This window comes from Balaenoptera borealis (assembly GCF_965194805.1).
Source record: "Balaenoptera borealis genome assembly, chromosome: 6".
NCBI classification, from domain to species: domain Eukaryota; kingdom Metazoa; phylum Chordata; class Mammalia; order Artiodactyla; family Balaenopteridae; genus Balaenoptera; species Balaenoptera borealis.
This window is the reverse complement of record NC_138863.1, coordinates 82,500,185-82,516,730: the sequence shown is the minus strand read 5'-3', so window position 1 is coordinate 82,516,730 and position 16,546 is coordinate 82,500,185. Positions and strand designations below refer to the sequence as shown.

The 16,546-nt window shown below is 34.4% G+C and overlaps 1 protein-coding gene across 4 annotated transcripts in view; it reads right to left on the bottom strand.

Moving 5' to 3' along the window:
- ORC4 (origin recognition complex subunit 4) overlaps positions 1-16,546 on the bottom strand; it is a 105,221-nt gene that overhangs the window by 14,648 nt on the left and 74,027 nt on the right. For 3 of the 4 annotated variants that reach the window (XM_082397247.1, XM_082397244.1, XM_082397246.1), the window contains exons 7-9: positions 15,411-15,459; positions 8,411-8,562; positions 5,505-5,678 (exon numbers count right to left, since the gene is read on the bottom strand). In XM_082397247.1, the coding sequence (XP_082253373.1) occupies positions 5,505-5,678; positions 8,411-8,562; positions 15,411-15,459 (375 nt within the window). The remainder of the gene's footprint in view (positions 1-5,504; positions 5,679-8,410; positions 8,563-15,410; positions 15,460-16,546) is intronic. The other variant, XM_082397245.1, reaches the window with a different exon arrangement.

Sequence of the window (16,546 nt, the reverse complement as noted above, 5' to 3'; positions counted from 1 at the left end):
GTGGCATATGGATAGAAGATGAGTAGTCATGTCATCCTGAGTTTCAGTTTTGGCTAAATGATTGTACGGAAAGACAAAGGCAGGAAAACCTAACTGGAGGCAACTACAGTTGTCCATGTAAGAAACAAAATGGGGTTTCCCTGGTGGCACAGTGGTTGAGAATCTGCCTGCCAATGCAGGGGACACGGGTTCGAGCCCTGGTCTGGGAAGATCCCACATGCCGCAGAGCAACTAGGCCCGTGAGCCACAACTACTGAGCCTGTGCGTCTGGAGTCTGTGCTCCGCAACAAGAGAGGCCGCGATAGTGAGAGGCCCACGCACCGCGATGAAGAGTGGCCCCCGCTTGCTGTAACTAGAGAAAGCCCTCGCACAGAAACGAAGACCCAACACAGCCAAAAATAAATAAATAAATAAATTTTTAAAAAAAGAAACAAAATGAGTCTGAATTAACACAGTGGTGTGAAGACAAGAAAGAATTAAACACATTTATAGAAGACATGTCTGATGGAGAATCAACCAGTGGGGAGTAGAGATGAAGGGTTGGAGAGGGGTTAGAAAAAAACCAAAGATGAAACTATGGGGAACAGAATGTCCCAGGAGAAGTGAAGAGGGAGATGTGGTTAGGAAGTAAAACTTGTATTATCAATGTTTAAGAAGTAAATGGAAAAAGAGGAGCAAAGTAAGAGACTGAGAAAGATGTTGAAGACTGGAAAAGAATCCAAGAGAGAGCAATAAAACCAGGGGGAGAAAACAAGAGGGACACACTTCAAGAGGGAAGTGGTGATCAACAATGTAAACTACATACTTTGTATAACTAAATTAAGATGTATTTTGAGAAACTGATGGCTTTGGAAATTTAGAGCTCAATAGGGCCCTCTGAAAAAGCAATATCTAAATATATATTTAATATATCAACCTTATAAGTGACTTGGTAAGAGTCAACAACTGCAGAAGCAAGGACTACAGTTAATTTCCCAAAGTTTTTTATTTGTATTACTTTGCTTTATTATTTTATGTTCATCTGGTATACTTCCAAGGGAATTCAACCCTATTTATGATACAAATATATATAGAGCAACAGCAAGTCCTTTAAGAGAGAAAGAGAAGACTAAAAACAGTGACTGCAGTGAATTAGGATTAATGAAAGGTGAGGTTCACTTGGTACCGAAGAAAAGATTAGATGAAAGTACAGTAAAATCAGAGTTGGCAGAGCCAAAAAAGGCTTGGGTAAGACTGACATAATTTTTCAAAAATCATCTGTAAGGAATAAGGATTCTTTTTCCAAAAAAAAAGGCCCAGAAAACTAAGTATTTCTGTATTTTCTAGAGCTGAAACTGTATGTCTCTACTTCTTCCACTATGAGAAGATCCAGATTCATGAATAAGTTCTAGTCTAATGGGATGAAGTTTTATGCTCTCAGTAAATATATTATCCTGGTTATAGTCCCCATTCCCTTGCTACTGTTTTTAGTCTTCTCTATCTTATTCAGGGAAGCGGACACATTCCCTTTTCACTGATGAGCACAGGAGTAGCAGTTGCAGAAACAAGTTCTTAATGTGCTCACTGCAGTGTGCTTGACCGGTGCTCTCTTCACAGGTAGTTTCTAAGGAGAATGTTATAGGATTACACTAGTACCTGAGGACTCATGCTGCTCCAGGGATAACTTAGTGGCAGCAGAATATATACTAAATCTCCTAGTCTCCCTGCTAAACATTCTTACCTTCTGTTAACTAAACAGGGAAGGTTAAGAAAGTTGGTAGATCTTTCTTGAACTTAGCTATAGTACTTTGTGGGAATTTCTTTTGAGGAGAATTAGCTATGGTCCTTTTATTTCATTTATTTATTTAACATCTTTATTGGAGTATAATTGCTTTACAATGGTGTGTTTCTGCTGTATAACCAAGTGAATCAGCTATACATATACATATATCCCCATATCTCCTCCCTCTTGCACCTCCCTCCCACCCTCCCTATCCCACCCCTCTAGGTGGTCACAAAGCACTGAGGTGATCTCCCTGTGCTATGCGGCTACTTCCCACTATCTATTTTACATTTGGTAGTATATACATGTCCACGCCACTCTCTCACTTCCTCCCAGCTTACCCTTCCCCCACCATGTCCTCAGGTCCATTCTCTATGTCTGAGTCTTTATTCCTGTCCTGCCCCTAGGTTCTTCAGAACTTTTTTTATTTTTTTAGATTCCATATATATGTGTTAGCATACGGTATCTGTTTTTCTCTTTCTGACTTACTTCACTCTGTATGACAGTCTCTAGGTCCATCCATCTCACTACAAATAGTTCAATTTCATTTCTTTTTATGGCTGAGTAATATTCGATTGTATATATGTACCACATCTTCTTTATCCATTCATCTGTCGATGGCCACTTAGGTTGCTTCCATGTCCTGGCTATTGTAAATAGTGCTGCAATGAACACTGTGATACATGACTCTTTCTGAATTATGGTCTTCTCAGGGTATATGCCTTGAGAGTGGGATTGCTGGGTCATATGGTAGTTCTATTTTTAGTTTTTTAAAGAAACTCCATACTGTTCTCCATAGTGGCTGTATCAATTTACATTCCCACCAACAGTGCAAGAGGGTTCCCTTTTCTCCACACCCTCTCCAGCATTTATTGTTTGTAGATGTTTTGATGATGGTCATTCTGAGCTATGGTCCTTTTAAGTGCTCTTTTATACAGAGATTTTTCTTATACTGCCATGCTGAGATGGTATTTACCCTGCTTACTTACATATTTGGGATAGGGCTAAAACAAACATTCAAGTTAGGCAGGATGTCCAGGTTCAAGTCTATCCTGAAGATATTTCTTGGATGAGATTCCATAGGTGACCTGTCATCTATACCATTGCTTTTGTTTAACCTTGGAATTAGAAAAACTTGCTGGATAGTCAGCACTGAGTGACAGGATAGCTCCTTCAGTGCACACCCCCCCCTTTTCAGACAGGGCCTCTGGCCATGGTGCTGACATATTTTTTTCAAGTGAAGCTCATTTATCAGCATACCCTAAAGGGAGGTGGCAAATGATGATTAGGATAGGGCAAGAAAATATTAGAACTAAGAGACACAAACGCCAGTGGTATTAGTTCTACCTTATGAAAGAACTGTAAGATTATCAAAAAGATGACAGGAGAGTGTTCACATTCATTCCTATCATCCTGCCTCTAAATTCAGTGATCAGCAAAGAAGGACCAAAAACCTAGGGTTAGCCACTCTACATCACATGCTTACCATTTTCTGAGTCATCCAGAGTTATGCTTCACAGTAACTGTCACCATCTACTTCCTTTATATACCCATTCTAGGATCTCAGAATACAACATAGCTGGGAAGGACAGAAAGATGGATGACAGTACAGTATAATCTGGGCTAACGTAGTCGTCTTAGGAAAAGAAAGTGAGCAGGGATAAGAATAATAAAAGCCCTGGGAAAGCACAGACAATTAAATACTAAGACTGCATTTGATCACTAAAGCAGTCAGAAAAACACACTGTTGTAACAAGACAATCAGTTCAGGAGTTGTAAAAGGTGAAAGTCTGTGACGCACTCAAAAGTGGATTCAGAGGCCAAAGATTCAGAGCTCTGACCCACTCCAGATCCAGGTAAAGGAAAAGACAATGTGAGAGCACCAACTATAAAGTGTTCTTAAAGCATGGACTCTTATAGTTAGACATAGTATCAAGAAAAACTTGCATGAGCTAGTAAATATCTGAGTCCCAGGAAAAGTTAATTTGGGGAGGAAGGTGGAAGGAAGGACCCACACCTAATTATATCATGACACAATATAATGATTTAAGAATAAAGTCAATCATTTTGATATACAATTCTGTATAGTTATATTAGGAAAAAAATATGAAATTAACAATTACAACAAAGTAAAAAAGGTAAACCAAAGAATAATATTTAAGGTTTGAATCCTTTATGTAAAAACAAATTTGGCATGTATCAATATGTAAGGTCTGAAATGCTATGAACCAAATAATTACTTTGTAGTGAAAGGAGGGAAGATGGGCATGGACATAAGGGAAAATTCTACCTTTTACCATGTATTCTTAAGCACTGATTAAATTTTGTTCATAACTTTTAATTTTAAAAAACTGTGTCAAAATTAATAGTGCTCACATAAGCTGATTCTATTTTAAAATCAAAATAAGAATCAAGTTTCAGTTATACAAGTTAAGTTCTGCATAAGTAATGGACAGCAACATGATTATAGTTAACGATACAGTACTATATACTTGAAATTTGCTTAGAAGATAGACCTTAACGGTTTTACCACAAAATTAAAAAAAAAAAAAAAGGAGAAAAGAAATCTATATGAGGCGATGGATATGTTAAATATTATAGCTTGATTGTGGTATTTCACAATGTATACCAAAACATCAAATTGTATACCTTAAATATAAGCAATTTCTAATTTGTCAATTATACCTCAACAAAGATGGGAAAAAAGCAAGAATCGTTAAAGAGCAAAATAAATGCAAATTCTCACTTTTAATTTGGTATTGATATTTAAGATTTTATAGTAAAAAAATATAATCTATCATTATTGCTATAACATAAAACAATCTTTTAGAGCCAATGAATATAGACTGTTTAACTCTAAGCAGATCTAATCATCCTCACTCATCAGTATTTAATATTATAGACCAGTTTTTCCTAATTCTTTCATAACCAAGGACTCTATATTATTTTCCACTTTCACAAGGCCCATATTTTTGACATGTAAGATTTATTCAGTAATATTGTTTTTCAAACACATTATTAAACACACATTCACACACATACACTCTCTCCCTTTTCCTTGCCAACTAAAACTTCTCAGTATCAGATAAACTGATGCTAGTATGCTTAGCTGATACAACAACAGTCTGTACAAATTAGGCTGTTCAACTTAAGTATAAGTAAATTTAGAGTCCACAAGGTTCAGTAAATGTTTAAAACAACAAGTGAGTGTGCGTTTGCAACTTAAGACCCTCAGGGCTCCAAGGACTCAAAGATGGGATATGTCAATATAGATAATATAACCAAAGTTGCCACAGTCTGAATTGCCTCTTAATAGACCCAATGAGAAAAACGCTTAAGTTGTTCATGAGAACTGGAAAAGAAAAATCCACACTGGATAGTAGGTATGATGAACCTTACTAAGTTAATATATTGCTAAACTTATAAAATAAAGAAAATAAATATTTAATGATGAAGTTCATTAACAAAGTAATCTAAAATATAAACCAGATACAAATAAAACAAATCTCATAAAAGTTCTTTTGAGAAAAAAAATTTAGAAGTATGACATTTCAACTGTTTTTTAAAAGAAAATACACACACAAAAGAGTATAATTTGTATTAATGCAGTTTTGTGCCACAGTAATATTAGAAATTTTATGCTAACTTACAGATTTTAAAGATTTTCAAGTTTTAATTGCTTTCAAATGGTATACCAAGACACAAATATTACTTTAACATTATTGTCTTTTTTCCAAACTACCTGAACATTTTCATTCCACTTCTCAGCGAAAATCTTGCCTGGAAATACTGCAGGTAGAGATAATTGTTCTTTAAATATTTTAAGATACTGTGGAAAACCAAATGAATTCATTAAGTGTATCTGCCGGTGGGAAAATCGTGACTTCACTCTCTTTTCTAAGAGTTCCAAAATATCCTTAAAAACAAACAAAAATCTCCGTAAGATGCATGTTTAAAATAACCATACCAATGTTAGAGGTATAACTATTTGAACTATCACTTATAATCCTGTTAACAGACAATTAAGCATTAAAAATGCTTATCCTGTAATACACAATTAAGCATTAAAAAAAATTTAATTATTCCCTTGATCTACTTAGGGCTACAAGGTAGTAGATGTAAGAGAATGTGGCTTGGAAATAAACCAAGCCTCTAAAAGTATTTTTAATCCAAGCTACTTTTAACCCCCTTCTAAGCACTTGTAAGCCTGGTGATGTCAAGCCTTTTCCCAACCATGTTTTTCTCAGCTAATCTTTAACACTGCAAGACTAACAATAACTGCTAAAAAATTATAGCTATCAATAAGCAATTTCATACATTCTATGAAGAATTCAGATAAAAAATTAAGATAATAAAATGTAATTAGACTTATTAACATTCATGAAAATTTAAACATCTTCATTGTTTTATGTAACAAAGACTCAAGAAGCAGCATGTGTAATGGAGAAAAATTCAGTTCACTAAACTATACAAATTTAAGCTGAAGCCATGCCGGATTTAAGGAACAAACTGTAGAAGAGGAAACTGGCAGGAACACAGCGTGACATTGGTAAATTATTCTGTCTTTTGGCTTTTTTACAACAATATTTGAGAAACTACTTGTATTAGTGCTATTTTTCCTTAAGAAGTGAGGGAGCAAGTTTAGTGTCAATTTTCTATAAAAAAGAAAAACAAAAAGCTGTGGTGAGGCCCAGAAATACAGATTTTCAAATCTACCCAGATGATTCTAGGTTAAGAAACCAATGATATACAGGAAAGAATTAAAATGACCGAAAAGGCATCATGGCATCATGGTTAGTGTGGAAAGGAAGACAGGAAAGATTAATAGCTTGGGGTTAGAGTGAGGGAGGGTGAATGAAAAACCTGAGATGTGTTTATAGGTTAAAGAAAAATATAGTGCCAGCATAAGACAATTAAAAGTTATGTTCAGAGACAGAAATATTATACATTTATTTTCTACTAAGGAGCAGTTCTAGATCAGCCATACAGATAAGCAATAATTAAGAGCCTGAACTTGGGAATGTAAAGAGATGGAAGTAAAAGAATTTTAGAGGTGAACAGTAACTGATAGTTTGGTGGTGGGCAGTAATGACAGAAATTGGTAATCTGGGGATACAGGGAATAGTAGAAAAAAAAAAATTACTGCCACAAGGAAGAGGTTATTTGCTAGCAAAATCACTACTCCATCGATCCTTTTGCTCTTTCCCTATAAACATGGACACATAGATATATACTTAGACTTGAATTACACAGTTGGAGAATTATACATACAGAATAAAAAAGAGCCTCTGATAATATGGCTAAGGAGCTACTAACCCTTTATTTGGTCCCTCACTGGGTCAACAGCATTTGCCACTGCCACTTCCACCCAAAGGAAGAGCTTTTAGCAAGGAGGAATGTGCTTCCTTAACCACTGTGTTAGATTGCTACATTTTGAAAAGAGGAATAAAGATATGTGGAGAACCAGCCAGATTTTCTATGAGAGAGGCTTATTATGAAAGCATACATCGTAAGCTCTAGAGCACTGGGGAAGGAGGACACAGAAAGCCACTCCTTTGAGAAACAGCACTAGCAGGACTATTGAAAGATGACTTAGTAAAGAGTTTCACGTTTCTAAAAAAGGGAGCGAGCTGTACAAAAGGGGAATAAGGGCTTGACATAAGCCTGCCATAAATGAAGGAGGAAAAAGGATGAAACCTACAGATGCATGGCAGCCATAGTATAAGAAGAGAGGTGACTCTTAAAAACCAGTTTTACCTGAATTCAATTAGAAACTTCATACTAGGAGAGTAAAAGAAGGTAAACACACTGCTTCTTGGCCTTTCGGCTAAGATCAAGTGTAGTATCTGTTCTTATCAGTTTAATAACTGATATGTGCTCTGTCCGAGGACAATGAATTAAATGGATTTCTGGAACAAGGAGATGGAAAAGGAACTTGCTCCATCCATTCCACGCATTGACCTGGTATTGCAGTACTTCCAAGAATGGTGCACCCACTTTGGGGAAAAATTAAAAAAAAAAAAAAAAAAGACAGAGATAGAGAGAGAGAGAAGGTAATCGCAAAAAGACCTACATAAGCTGTCTGAAGATACACAAGGTTCAACATGCATGGAGTCTTCACAAAGTAATGTGATAGTGACATTAACACTATGGATAAATCATTCTAAAATTCTCCAAGGAGCAAAGAAGCCACTATCTACTGTGACAACCTGATAGAGATAATCCCTTCCATTTCTGGAGATATATACTTACAAAGTTGGGACAGTATCATTTTGAGTTGATTCCAAGCATTTTTAAAATATGGAAAGAATCTTAAATGTAAAAAGTAGAAACTATTAGCAATTTTTATAAAATGGTAGTGAGGTTATTTAACTTTCTCTTTATTTGTTAATGTAGAAATTATATTTATTAGCATAACCTCACTTCACATTTTTTTATTCAGTGATTTGATTAGAGGGCAGGAGGTATTAGTCTATGAGGATATGTGATAAATATTTCCTTGTTTTCCTCAATTTGAGTTGAAAAGTGGGATAAATGTGCCAAGTATTGATGAAATACATTTGAAAAATGACCTACATAGTGATAAATCAGTAATTAAGCTTTAATTTTCTAAATATTATAATCAATTTTTAAAATAGAAACACTTACCAATCTACATGTAAGACCAATAACTGCTACCGGAGTCTGTGCAGACTGAGAAATGTCAAAAAGATTATAGAGGAGTGTTTGGTTTTTATGATGAGCAAAAAGATCAAATTCATCTAATATGAATATCACTGGGCAACTACTAGTCCGGTCACCTAAGAAAAAATAAGAGTTTTATATTAACAAGCAATTATGTCAGCCTTTCTTAAATTTCTAAACTATTTATTACATTTCAGTTTTAAAAACTCAATTCAAAAATAATATACTGATAACCTACTTTGGGGTGGGGCACTTACCAATGCATGTACATTTATTCAACAAAAAAAATTATCAAAGGAGAAAATAGCCCCTATGGCCATCAGGTAATTCACAGTCTACTCACCACACTCTAGTAGCTTTACTGATGTTAAGAAAATCATTTAAATGACTGAAAACTATTGTTTTTTAAATTATGTAAACATAATTCTTCTATCATCAGAAAATTGACAAGGACATTCACAGAAAGATAGACAAGATGAAAAGGCAGAGGGCTATATACCAGATGAAGGAACAAGATAAAACCCCAGAAAAACAACTAAATGAAGTGGAGATAGGCAACCTTCCAGAAAAAGAATTCAGAATAATGACAGTGAAGATGATCCAGGACCTTGGAATAAGAATGGAGGCAAAGATCAAGAAGATGCAAGAAATGTTTAACAAAGACCTAGAAGAATTAAAGAACAAACAAACAGAGATGAACAATAAAATAACTGAAATGAAAACTACACTAGAAGGAATCAATAGCAGAATAACTGAGGCACAAGAACGGATAAGTGACCTGGAAGACAGAATGGTGGAATTCACTGCTGTGGAACAGACTAAAAAAAAAGAATGAAAAGAAATGAAGACAGCCTAAGAGACCTCTGGGACAACATTAAACGCAACAACATTCGCATTATAGGGGTCCCAGAAGGAGACGAGAGAGAGAAAGGACCAGAGAAAATATTTGAAGAGATTCTAGTCGAAAACTTCCTTAACATGGGAAAGGAAATAGCCACCCAAGTCCAGGAAGCTCAGAGAGTCCCATACAGGATAAACACAAGGAGAAACATGCCGAGACACATAGTAATCAAATTGGTAAAAATTAAAGGCAAAGAAAAATTATTGAAAGCAGCAAGGGAAAAACGACAAATAACATACAAGGGAACTCCCATAAGGTTAACAGCTGATTTCTCAGCAGAAACTCTACAAGCCAGAAGGGAGCGGCATGATATACTTAAAGTGATGAAAGGGAAGAACCTACAACCAAGATTACTTACCCGGCAAGGATCTCATTTAGATTTGATGGAGAAATCAAAAGCTTTACAGGCAAGCAAAAGCTACGAGAATTCAGCACCACCAAACCAGCTCTACAACAAATGTTAAAGGAACTTCTCTAAGTGGGAGACACAAGAGAAGAAAAGGACCTACAAAAACAAACCCAAAACAATTAAGAAAATGGTCATAGGAACATACATATCGATAATTACCTTAAACGTGAATGGATTAAATGCTCCAACCAAAAGACACAGGCTTCCTGAATGGATACAAAAACAAGACCCACATAAATGCTGTCTACAAGAGACCCACTTCAGACTTAGGGACACATACAGACTGAAAGTGAAGGGATGGAAAAAGATATTCCATGCAAATGGAAATCAAAAGATAGCTGGAGTAGCTATACTCATATCAGATAAAATAGACTTTAAAATAAAGAATGTTACAAGAGACAAGGAAGGACACTACATAATGATCAAGGGATCAATCCAAGAAGAAGATATAACAATTATAAATATATATGCACCCAACATAGAAGTACCTCAATATATAAGGCAACTGCTAACAGCTATAAAAGAGGAAATCGACAGTAACACAGTAATAGCGGGGGACTTTAACACCTCACACCAATAGACAGATCATCCAATATGAAAATAAATAAGGAAACAGAAGCTTTAAATGACACAATAGACCAGATAGATTTAATTGATATTTATAGGACATTCCATCCAAAAACAGCAGATTACACTTTCTTCTCAAGTGCTCACAGAACATTCTCCAGAATAGATCACATCTTGGGTAACAAATCAAGCCTCAGTAAATTTAAGAAAACTGAAATCGTATCAAGCATCTTTTCTGACCACAATGCTCTGAGATTAGAAATCAATTACAAGGAAAAAAACGTAAAAAACACAAACACATGGAGGCTAAACAATACGTTGCTAAGTAACCAAGAGATCACTGAAGAAATAAAGAGGAAATCAAAAAATACCTAGAGACAAATGACAATGAAAACATGACGATCCAAAACCTATGGGATGCAGCAAAAGCAGTTCTAAGAGGGAAGTTTATAGCTATACAAGCCTACCTAAAGAAACAAGAAAAATCTCAAGTAAACAATCTAACCTTACACCTAAAGGAACTAGAGAAAGAAGAACAAACAAAACCCAAAGTTAGCAGAAGGAAAGAAATCATAAAGATCAGAGCGGAAATAAATGAAATAGAAACAAAGAAAACAATAGAACAGATTAATAAAACTAAAAGCTGGTTCTTTGAGAAGATAAACAAAATTGATAAGCTTTCAGCCAGTCTCATCAAAAAAAAGAGGGAGAGGACTCAAATCAATACAATTAGAAATGAAAAAGGAGAAGTTACAACAGACACCGCAGAAATACAAAGCATCCTAGGAGACTACTACAAGCAACTCTATGCCAATAAAATGGACAACCTGGAAGAAATGGACAAATTCTTAGAAAGGTATAACCTTCCAAGACTGAACCAGGAAGAAACAGAAAATATGAACAGACCAATCACAAGTAATGAAATTGAAACTGTGATTAAAAATCTTCCAACAAACAAAAGTCCAGGACCAGATGGCTTCACAGGTGAATTCTATCAAACATTTAGAGAAGAGCTAACACCCATCCTTCTCAAACTCTTCCAAAAACTGCAGAGGAAGGAACACTCCCAAACTCATTCTATGAGGCCACCATCACCCTGATACCAAAACCAAAGATACTACAAAAAAAGAAAATTACAGACCAATATCGCTGATGGAATATAGATGCAAAAATCCTCAACAAAATACTAGCAAACAGAATCCAACAACACATTAAAAGGATCATACACCACGATCAAGTGGGATTTACCCCAGGGATGCAAGGATTCTTCAATATACGCAAATCAATCTATGTGATACACCTATTAACAAATTGAAGAATAAAAACCATATGATCATCTCAATAGATGCAGAAAAAGCTTTTGACAAAATTCAACACCCATTTATGATAAAAACTCTCCAGAAAGTGGGCATAGAGGGAACCCACCTCAACATAATAAAGGCCATATATGACAAACCCACAGCAAACATCATTCTCAATGGTGAAAAACTGAAAGCATTTCCTCTAAGATCAGGAACGAGACAAGGATGTCCACTCTCACCACTATTATTGGAAGTCGTAGCCACGGCAATCAGAGAAGAAAAAGAAATAAAAGGAATACAAATTGGAAAAGAAGAAGTAAAACTGTCACTGTTTGCAGATGACATGATACTATACATAGAGAATCCTAAAAATGCCACCAGCAAACTTCTATAGCTAATCAATGAATTTGGTAAAGTAGCAGGATACAAAATTAATGCACAGAAATCTCTTGCATTCCTATACACTAATGATGAAAAATCTGAAAGAGAAATTATGGAAACACTCCCATTTACCATTGCAACAAAAAGAATAAAATACTTAGGAATAAACCTACCTAGGGAGACAAAAGACCTGTATGCAGAAAACTATCAGACACTGATGAAGGAAATTAAAGATGATACCAACAGATGGAGAGATATACCATGTTCTTGGACTGGAAGAATCAATACTGTGAAAATGACTATACTACACAAAGCAATCTACAGATTCAATGCAATCCCTATCAAATTACCAATGGCATTTTTTACGGAATGACAACAAATCATCTTAAAATTTGTATGGAGACACAAAAAACCCCGAATAGCCAAAGCAGTCTTGAGGGCAAAAAACAGAGCTGGAGGAATCAGACTCCCTGACTTCAGACTACACTACAAAGCTACAGTAATCAAGACCATATGGTACTGGCACAAAAACAGAAACATAGATCAATGGAACAAGATAGAAAGCCCAGAGATAAACCCACGCACCTATGGTCAACTAATCTATGACAAAGGAGGCAAAGATATACAATGGAGAAAAGACAGTCTCTTCAATAAGTGGTGCTGGGAAAACTGGACAGCTACATGTAAAAGAATGAAATTAGAATACTCCCTAACACCATACACAAAAATAAACTCAAAATGGATTAATGACCTAAATGTAAGATCGGACACTATGAAACTCTTAGAGGAAAACATAGGAAGAACACTCTTTGACATAAATCACAGCAAGATCTTTTTTGATCCACCTCCTAGAGTAATGGAAATAAAAACAAAAATAAACAAATGGAACCTAATGAAACTTCAAAGCTTTTGCACAGCAAAGGAAACCATAAACAAGACGAAAAGACAACCTCAGAATGGGAGAAAATATTTGCAAACGAATCAACGGACAAAGGATTAATCTCCAAAATATATAAACGGCTCAGTCAGCTCAATATTAAAGAAATAAACAACCCAATCCAAAAATGGGCAGAAGACCTAAATAGACGTTTCTCCAAAGAAGACATACAGATGGCCAAGAGGCACATGAAAAGCTGCTCAACATCACTAATTATTAGAGAAATGCAAATCAAAACTACAATGAGGTATCACCTCACACCAGTTAGAATGGGCATCATCAGAAAATCTACAAACAACAAATGCTGGAGAGGGTGTGGAGAAAAGGGAACCCTCTTGCACTGTTGGTGGGAATGTAAACTGATACAGCCACTATGGAGAACAATATGGAGGTTCCTTAAAAAACTAAAAATAGAATTACCATATGATCCAGCAATCCCACTACTGGGCATATACCCAGAGAAAAGCGTAATTCAAAAAGACACATGCACCCCAATGTTCATTGCAGCACTATTTACAATAGCCAGGTTATGGAAGCAACCTAAATGCCCATCGACAGACGAATGGATAAAGAAGATGTGGTACATATATACAATGGAATATTACTCAGGCATAAAAAGGAACGAAATTGAGTCATCTGTTGAGACATGGATGGATCTAGAGACTGTCACACAGAGTAAAGTAAGTCAGAAAGAGAAAAACAAATATCGTATATTAACACATGTATGTAGAACCTAGAAAAATGGTACAGATGAGCCAGTTTGCAGGGCATAAGTTGAGACACAGATGTAGAGAACAAACGTATGGACACCAAGGGGGGAAAACCTCGGTGGGGTGGGGATGGTGATGTGCTGAATTGGGCGACTGGGATTGACATGTATACACTGATGTGTATAAAATTGATGACTGATTAAAAAAAAAAAATTGACAAGGCTCTTTTAACACCTACAGAGACCAAAACACTTTGGGATTAAATACAGAGGGACATAAAACTATTACTTCAAAAGAGACTTATTTCTAGTTAGTAGAAATGCAAAGTAAATCTTCCCATAGAAATAATTTTTATAAATAACCGTTGTACTATGAAGTTTAACCAAAGCTACTTTAACTCCTACGAATGACAATTTTAACACTTCAACAATAGGGAAAAGTTCAACATGACTCTGTGGATTTGTTTTTCTCCTCACAACAATGGAAACTACTTTAGCAGAACAATCACTATTACCTTAAGGTCTAAGGCTTTATATTTGCATAAAAAGTGAAAAAAAAACTTATAATGAACAGATTTATTAATAATAATTATTAATATTACCTGTTAGATAATATCTGATAATATTATCCAGTAGATAATAAAACATATGCATTAACCTAAATGATATTAAAACCACAGGGACCACTCAGAAGTCTAGACCTACATAATATAGTACTTTAGTTTTTGATAAAATATAGCATATGTAACAATGGTAAAAGTGGTATATTCAAGATTAGATCTTTACACCTTACCAAAATAAACTCCAGCCAAATTATGAATTATATGTACTGGATGAAAATATAAGTGAATGTCAAAGTATGAAGGAGAGAAAAATTTTGACTATGTAAAAAATTTTAAACTTCTATTCAGCAGAAATGTCCAAACCAAACTTAAGAAAGAAACAAGTGCAAGAATTCACATAATAAGTATGAGATAAACCACCAAAATAAGGCAAAGAACCAATAGGAAATACACAAACCAGGAAATATCAGTGGTCAATTAAAATCTGATATGAACATAATCAGTACCCAAATTATGCAAATTAAACTAAAATAAAAATTTTTTCTATTAAATAGGCAAACATGAAAATAATTGTTTTTGAGGTCCTGAAGGAAAAAAGTACTTTTAAATATGTTTAGAAAATGGACCCTCTAGGGTAGTTTGGTAATTAATATTTATTCTTTTAAATGTAGAACATTTTAATCTAGAATTCTGTACTCACTGAAATTTACCCCAGGAAATCTGGATGATCATTTAAGCATTTCTTCCTAATTATACAAAATTAGAAATAAAAGTTGATAGCTGGTGATTAATAAATTATAATTCATTATATTAGAATTTTAAATTATAGTTAATTTATATTTTTAAAATGAAATATATGAGAACCATAAAAATGATGATGCACCTCAATATTTACTGACATGGAAAGATGCTTACAACATACCATGAGTAAGTGAAAAGATGTATATCACACAACAAAATAGAAAAGATTTTATTATTATTGAAAATTCTGTCTATCTATACCAACGATATACTACAGGTGAATACAGATATGAAATCAAATGTTAATTGGAATAATCACTATTATTAGGGATTTCAGTGGTCATTATTTTATTGTTTTTCATATTTCTTTATTATTTTTTGTAAAAGCATATGATCAAGGGAAAAATAAAGCTAAAGAAATATCTCTTGATATTGTTAAACATACTAATATTTACCTTTTTTTAAAGCTTCCAGAAGAAATGAAAGGTTTTCGGCAAAGCTTCCCTGAATAACAAAAAAAGATACCATGACTAGAAGTTTAGTGAAATAAAGAATAAAAGAGGGCTATATGATTCTATATATTGTATAGACACTGTGTATCTGGCCAAAGTCATTGGCCAGATTCTGAGCTGAATATCTCTATGCTTACAATCTAAAACTTAAATACAAAAGTAGAGATGGCATAGCACTGAAAATGGTATTATTATGCCATGTTCAAAATTTTATATTTTCTAGATAAAATCTGTAGAACTGTTAACTTTATTTAAAGGTAATTTTTAAGAGTTGTTATATTCTAAATACAGTCAGAGAACAAGAAATCCATTTCACTTTGTATCTTGAAACACATCAGTCTCTTGCAAGTCTCAAACTTGTACCACTAAAAAAATTACCATGAATTTAAATGAGATCCAAAAGGAAAAGGGAGAAGAAACTTGCCTCAAACATCAGACAATACATGAGTGTTTCTCTATTCAAGAGAATATTATAGAATTTGTATATATCATATCAAATTTGGCTATGTTTACTTGGAACACAGCCAAAACATTTTTGGATACAACTTAAATATTCTGGTTGGAAATTAATAGAGTAGCAGATGCATTATCCAGATGTTCCAGCCTGTGGATAAAGGCCTCATTAAAATATTTTTTCACTGAAGTCCTTAATTTTTACTTCATTCAGATTTCTTAATTTAAAGAAACAGCCAACTTTAAATTTGAGGAGATATATAGGAAAAAAGAAACCCACTTGTTTGTTTCCCAGTAGAGAGAACTGATATAAAATAGCATAACAGGTTTTAAAGAGCTTCTACATATTTTGTGATGATTACATACTGTCAAGTAATACTATTTCCAAGGTAGGCAGGGCAAGATGTATTTACCAGAACATAAACAAAGGCTCAGAGACAATCTGTTGGAAAATCAGTGGTCAAAATTACTCAAAGGTTGCTTACATTTTGCTGTTTTTTAAAGACTATTATACTTGACATTAAGTGTAAGTATATACTTAGATAAATTCATATGCACATATTATAAGAATTTACTTATATAAGTATATATTTATATATATATACACATTTATGTGTGTGTGTGTA